General features: G+C 41.9%; 1 protein-coding gene across 3 annotated transcripts in view; it reads left to right on the top strand.

Annotated features, from left to right (window-relative positions):
* The first annotated feature begins 867 nt into the window (after positions 1-867).
* The window catches only part of LOC111218355, a 14,270-nt gene continuing 8,263 nt past the window's right edge, over positions 868-6,874 (top strand). Inside the window, exons 1-10 of one of the 3 annotated variants that reach the window (XM_022740622.1) lie at positions 868-1,133; positions 1,351-1,419; positions 2,459-2,908; positions 2,990-3,136; positions 3,571-3,737; positions 4,477-4,632; positions 4,914-5,001; positions 5,281-5,486; positions 5,582-5,668; positions 6,071-6,152. In XM_022740622.1, the coding sequence (XP_022596343.1) occupies positions 2,470-2,908; positions 2,990-3,136; positions 3,571-3,737; positions 4,477-4,632; positions 4,914-5,001; positions 5,281-5,486; positions 5,582-5,668; positions 6,071-6,152 (1,372 nt within the window). In that variant the 5' untranslated portion in view covers positions 868-1,133; positions 1,351-1,419; positions 2,459-2,469. Of the gene's footprint in view, positions 1,134-1,350; positions 1,420-2,458; positions 2,909-2,989; positions 3,137-3,570; positions 3,738-4,476; positions 4,633-4,913; positions 5,002-5,280; positions 5,487-5,581; positions 5,669-6,048; positions 6,153-6,874 lie in introns of those variants that run through there. The other 2 variants (XM_022740621.1, XM_022740623.1) reach the window with 2 other exon arrangements.

Raw genomic sequence — 6,874 nt, 5'->3', positions numbered from 1 at the left:
CCCAATACACGCATACTAAGAAACAAACAAGGTATAAAACAACAAAGTCTCTAAGAGTGGATTCCATCCACCTGTTTTTAGTGTTTTTTTCAATTTTAAATGCTGCAAAAAATGTTTTATGCTTGGCTGAGGTGGAAAGTTGATTGTTAAGTGTAAAAGCAAAATGTGAAAAAGTGCGATTGTTGAAACAGACAGATCTGTTGTTGTAGTAATGAGGAGACTATTACTTTACTTAAATTAATATATGAAAACAAACTTCTGCATTGTTTGTACTCTTCTTCTTCTTCTACATTGGTTTTAATGTACGCCGGCAGGGAGAATGAGCACTGCTAGCTGTTTAATCTTCCCCGAAAAAAACTTGTTACTGTAGTTTATTTTAAAGTCATTCCCATATACATGTCCTGCTGCCACCGAATGTGATTTATCCGCAGCTGAAAATATTTGCCAACAAAAGCAGTTTGAGAATAATATTTGCTAAAAACTACAGTGCCCAGCTGTTTTAACATTATTATGCCAACCTTTTTTTTTTTTAATAAAAAAATAAACAAAAATAATTTTTTTTTTTTAAAGTTATTGCAGTACAAAACTATTATAATAAACTTCAGTTGTTATTCAGCTGTATCATTTAAATAGAAGAAGTTGGACTGTCTTAAATATGAGTAAGAAAAATAACTTTGAGTAATGAGTATGGTTCAATATCTAACCCACAGTCTGAATCAGAAAGTAGTGGTAATGCTCCCAAAACACCAGTTGCCAAACGAAAAATGGGTGGGGGGAAAAAAAGAAGAAAGATTTCTCAATACAGAGTGATCCCTCGTTTTTCAATTGACGAGCTTTGGTGTCGCGGGTGACATTTGACCCCGGAAACACTTCACCAAATTGTTGCGATGGCAGAAAATACGCTACTGTTGATAGGTGATTTACTCCCAAATTCATGTGAAAAGAAACATATTTAACCAACACTTTTTTCAGTTATGCTATGTGCTTAATAATGGGAGTTTTAGTAATGAAAAAATAACCTTCAACAGTCTTTAAAGTATAAGTTAGCGCTACCTAGCTAACCACAGTTCTGATCCTGTGTTAGCTAAGAAGCCAGCAGCAAACCAGTTGTTAATCGTAAACTATCACAAGCGGTAAGTGAAACATTTTCTCTGTCACCCAAATTTAGACTTTAACGAGAATAAATCAACACAGTCTGACCTCTAAAGAAGCTGTGTACAGAGAGAGAGGTGCTAACGCTAGCTAATAACCTCTGCACAGCTGGCGTCAGTTTAAAGAGACCTGTTTGTACGTGGAGCTGTAAAGAGTCTGAATGTGTCAGCTAAAGTTTCTGCAGTGGAACATTTAAAGGTTCGTAATGTTGTGGCGAGAAGTGGTGGATCAAAAAAGGAATCAGACAGTCGAGACACAGGTATCAAGGTGGGAATCTCTCTTTATTCAATGCGGCCCACTTGCAGACATAGACGGAGACAACAACACCAAACACAGATCGTGACATGTCCTTTTATACCTCAAGTGGCTATGTGTGTGTATGTGCATCCTGTTTTTCCCAATCCTTTTGGCTTCGTAGTACTACTCTTGCCTAACTGTTGACCAACTCCTGCATTGTTATTCCTGGCATACACCCAGGTGATGGTGTTCTGGCAGAACACCATGACGCTCTCCCAGGTCGCTGTTCTCTTATTGGCAGTATGCCTTGGCGTTATATCTTATATATTTCTTGGTCTTTCAGATCTTGTCTTGACTTCGATAGTTATTCCTAATTGGAATGTCTTTATGATAGTAAAGAAATGGGAAATTTGAAGCTGGAAGCTCTTTGATAATTTTTTAAAGCCTCTCCTGCTTTTTAGCATCAGTTAGCTTCAATTTCAGATCCTCAGTCAGCTGCTTAGAGGAGCCTGTGGTTGTTGAGTGTTAGCACAGCTCTCGAATCATCTTTTGTATGATCACCAGCTGACAATTCCTTGACCTGCCTTACAAGTCCTAATGAATCAATAAAGGCCTAATGAGTTAATGTTGTTCTGAGACTTTACAAGCAGAGCGGTGCTTTTCACATGCCACAATTACTTCTTTTTTTTTTTTACTTACCTTTTAAAAGTTTTTTTCCAAAGTTTGGGTCCAAGGAACTGTAGCAATAGATTATCAATGTCGCTTTTAGGCAAAAGTATGTATTTGGTTTTGGGATCTTATAAAGATATGTTTCACAGAGGTGACATTTGTGCAAAAAAAAGACTTTGTCCCTAGTTTGTGGTTTGTTTGTTTGTTTGTTTGTTTGTTTGTTTGTTTTGTTGGTTGTGATTTTCCAACAGCATAGCTGATCCTTAATTGACATTATGCTAAATATTCAATGTGATTCATTCTCTCTGTGTAATTGTATTTTTCCTGTTGTGATGTAGAGAGTTGAAGTGACATAATTGTAGACAAAGAGCTGGATCATTAATCTGTCTCGGGGTCACAGGTCTTTTCAAAATGGATGTAAGCATTGCTGTATCGCTGATTCGAGGTCAGATGGGCACCGTGGTTGAGCGGGCCGTGAATGGAGCGGTGGAGACGGTGCTGGCTGAGATGCTCAAAGTAGTTGGAGTCAAATTTGAGGAGCTGAAAGCCCAGGTGGCGCTAATGAAGAGGGACGTCACGGCACTGCAGAGGGAGAAAGCCCTGAAAGAGAAAGAGAACGACAATATTCGAGCCAAGCTGCGCTACACCGAGCTGAAGCTGAAGTACTACAGGCAGGGGGTGGAGGAGGAGCTGCAGCAGAGAGCCTCCACTTCCACTCTGGTCCGCATCCACCCGTCCTCCTTCCCCCAAACACAGAGAGGTGGTTCAGGCCATACCTCCACCGAGACCTCGCCATCCTGCTTGGCTCAGACCAGGACCACTGACGGAGCGCTGACGAGAAGCAGTCAAGGTAACAACCACTGAAATGACCGACTTCTACTTTCCCTTCCTCTCCACTGAGTCTGACTCCTTCCTTTGTTTGTACTCCCAGAATGCACCTCTCCACAGAGCACAAGCACACATGCCATCAGAGTGCGCTGTCATTCAGACACGGCAGTCGCCAGCTCCGACTTGTCTGACCTGCTGCCTGTCTCACTGTCAGTGAACGCACCTGCAGAGTCTCTGGAGAGCAGCACAGGTACAGAGCCGGGGGCTTCAGGGGTGGGATGATCGAATGTGTGTGAGTCTGTCAAATGAGATTTGAAGCTGTAGCTAACGTAGGGCAAAGACAGAAATACATCTGGAACTAAACCTCAGTTGTTTTTACACATGAAGAACATCTGTTTCAGCATCTGCCCTAAAATTTTGCCCTGGTCAGGCTTCCTAAAATATGTATAGGTTGATAGAAGTGTATTGTAGGTTGGTGTCAGTGCACATGTTGCTCAGGAGCAACAAGAAATTAAAGCCACGGGGTATAATATTTTAAAATATTTTGTAGTTGAAATATGCTGCAAAACTTAGAAACAGGTGATAAATTAAAGGAAAATTCAATATGTTGAGTCGGCTTGTATCACACTGTGTCCCTGCACAGATGAAGCAGGCTGATCAAATGCTTGTTTCTTGTTTGTGTAGTTTTGTTCAATCCCAAAGAGCGAGCTGAGAGCGTGGACGCCGTCGTGGCCCCTCCTCCGGTTCTCGCCCTGACTCTGGATCTGGAGAAGCAGGCAGCGGCTGGCCCGATGTCCCCAGATGGTTCCACACAGGCTGATAGCTCCACGCTGCCCTCTTCTGCTCTACAGGTGACAACACACACACACATATACACACACACACCTGACAGAACCATGCTTTACACCTGTCACCTCTTTTTTTGTTTTGTTTTTTAAAACAGGGATAAAGACAAAAATCTGTCTCCTTCTCTTTATTTATTTGTAGTAGAAGAAATAAATGGATTAGAGAAAGTAATCTCCATTTTGTTTAGTTTTTACATGATATGTGTTTTTAAATACTAAAATATGAGTGAATGCTGTTGAAGAAACATGGCAGTTCCTAACAATACATCTGACATGTGCATAATACAGATGAAATGAACATTTCTAAGGAATTGAAAACGAGAGCAAAAGGGAATACGCAACATGGATGTGGTAAAAGTGATTTAAAGATTGTTGTGTGTTCACAGCCAGAGCTGAATGGATTAGCTAGGTAATCAGTTAATCAATAGACAGGAAAAGAATCAGTGTTTTGTCGCGTTTAAGTAATTTACCAAAAGAAAAACAAAAAAAAATCATTTGCTTTCTCCAGCTTCTCAAATATGAGTATAAGGTTCTTTTGTGTGTTTCATGTCGTTGTTGTTAATGTTAACTAATATAAAAGCAGTCCATTTACCATGATGTATAAATAAAATTTGATTTGACTTGAATGAGAATGTACTGAACTAAAACACTAAATGTTACGTGGACAGTGAAGATGCACAGAGTCGTTCGTTAGAGAGTCTTAGAGTATTACTGATTAGTCACCACAGTGCTGGTTGTGTTGCAGGTGAAGCAGGAGGCCCAGCAGCTGCAGCAGCAGGAGGAGGAGGAGGAGGAGGAGGAGGTGATCTGTATCAAGGGGGAGCCAGAGGAAGAGCAGGAGGTGATGGCCACCTTACTGTTGGACTGCCAGGTGCAGCAGGGTCATCTTTCAGAGTCAGAGGTGAGGCTACACCTGAATGTGAGATCTAAGAATGGCAAGTCAGGCCCTCTGAAAATAAGACTGTTTCTTTCTTCAACAACTATTTAGCAACAGTGTTCAGTAATCAAACAGAGAGAAATCTGCCAGAGATGTGGAAACATCACTGGCAATTTCTCCAGACGCAGGACACACAACGAGTTCTGATCCGAATGAAAACAGCTCATCTGAAGATAACTGGTCATAAGAGATCTCCTGGAATGGAGTGAATATCAGTGTGTTGATGCTTCTGTTTGTTCCTCCAGGCTCAAAGTTCAGGGACAGAGTGGTCAGGACTTCCAGCAAGTCAGAGAAGTCACAGTACAACCTTCAGCTCAGCTGGACCAAGCACCTGTGAGTAGGAGAGTTATATATACACTATATATACTATAAATAACTAGAATTAGCAGTCTTTATCTGGCATTATGTGCCCCCCCCTTATTTCTCCTGGGACAAAAATCAGTATTGATAATTGCTATAGTAACTGAAGGTCAGCAATAATTATTGAAAGTAGTAATGTATTAGTCTAACTGTAATCTGTACTCAATTTCATTTGTCAAAGAAGTCCAGATAACCTTTCTGTGTGTGTGTGTGTGTGTGTGTGTGTGTGTGTGTGTGTGTGTGTGTTCTCAGATTTGATGCTCCAGCCAACAGCCTCCCTGCCGTCGATGGTGGCCTTGCCCTCCGGTATCCCACCACGTCAGGGAGTGCGGCCCTGGACTAAAGACCTCAGCCTCTATGAAGAATACAAACTGCGCAGGAACGAGCTCCGCCGGCGGAGTCTCAACAGACGCAGAGAGCTGGAGAAGTCGCTGCCTCAGCCGCTGCTGGCCGATCTGGTCGGTCAACATAACAGAGTTCAGATCAGGTTATATTCTTAGTGTGTTGTTGCAATGACACATTTAATGTAAAATACGATGATGTTGTGTCAAAGGTACGAGAGCGTCGAGAGAAGACCAGACTGAGGGTGGCCAGATGGAGGGCAAAGAGGAAACTGCAGGCGTGTCTGAACCAGGCTCAGGTCAGTGATGACATTTGACATTATGGATGTAAGATAACGACCTGTTTTCTGTCCCAAAACTGTCTCGCTGAGGTTGTCTGTTGTAGGTTTAGTGTTTTGTCTGCTTTTGAATGAAGCTTTTGGTGACTGATTAGAGTTCATTCTGTGTGAGAGTTGTTAATATGGACTCCACTTTACCTGAGTGATTCGTTCACTAATGTAACAGCAGCAGTTCCCACTTAAGATTTCAAGGTACATACATCACCTAATTGCACAGCCTCTGCTACATGGCTTACTTTTGAATAATTAACACGTGAGCTGCCCTCACTATTACTCCCTAATTAGGAGTCACTGGAAGTCTTCCCAGTTACATGAAAGTATCGTTTACATAGAGGCTGTAGTTTTTGTCTTGCTCTCTCTTAGGCTGAAAGTGGCGTTGCAGGTCTTTGTGAGACTGGGTTTCCCATCAGCAGCCAACACCAGGAGCAGCTCCGAGCAGCTGGAGGTGAGATGAGTCTGTTCTGTCCCAGGTGCTACATCATGCAGTGAAAGCCACATATTTAATGACAGAGATTGATGACTTTAGTTTTATGATTGACAGCTGAACAGGCTGAATTTGACCTAATGCAGTCTGAATTGAAGTTGGTTAAAAGTATGATATTATGAAGCTGGACTTGTAACTGCGCTGCTCCTCCAAATCATCCTGTGGCTGAGTTCAGCACAGACAGAATACAGGAGCAGGTTCTATAAATCACCAGCTAAATAAACAGATTTTTAAAGGCCCAGTATGTAGGACTTAGTGGCATCTAGTGGTGAACTGAATACCCCTCCCTTCCCAGGTGTGTATGAGAACCTCCAGTGACCTCCAGGTTTAGACAAAATGAGGAAAAGGCCCTTGATAGAGTCAGTGTTTGGTTTGTCTGTTCTGGGCTACTGTAGAAACATGGCAGTGGCCAAATCATCGTGTCATATTCACAGAAGACACAAGTAGAGAATAGGCTTCAACTTTACAAATGAATGTGTGAGGGACCCTGTAAAGGCCTGTTTAATATTCCTGCTTAAACAGAATCAGAAATGAACATTAATTACGATATTGAGTTATTATGTAGTGTTCAACGGGTCCAACACACACACACACACACACACACACACACACACACACACACACACACTAGCATGGAGCATGGATTGTACCCTCTGATTCTTCACATGAGAAACTATTTCTGA

The sequence above is a fragment of the Seriola dumerili genome, unplaced genomic scaffold (assembly GCF_002260705.1).
Source record: "Seriola dumerili isolate Sdu_G_001 unplaced genomic scaffold, Sdu_1.0 BDQW01000052.1, whole genome shotgun sequence".
Classification (NCBI taxonomy): domain Eukaryota; kingdom Metazoa; phylum Chordata; class Actinopteri; order Carangiformes; family Carangidae; genus Seriola; species Seriola dumerili.
Note: the sequence above shows the minus strand (reverse complement) of the source record. Positions and strands in the feature narration are given on the sequence as shown.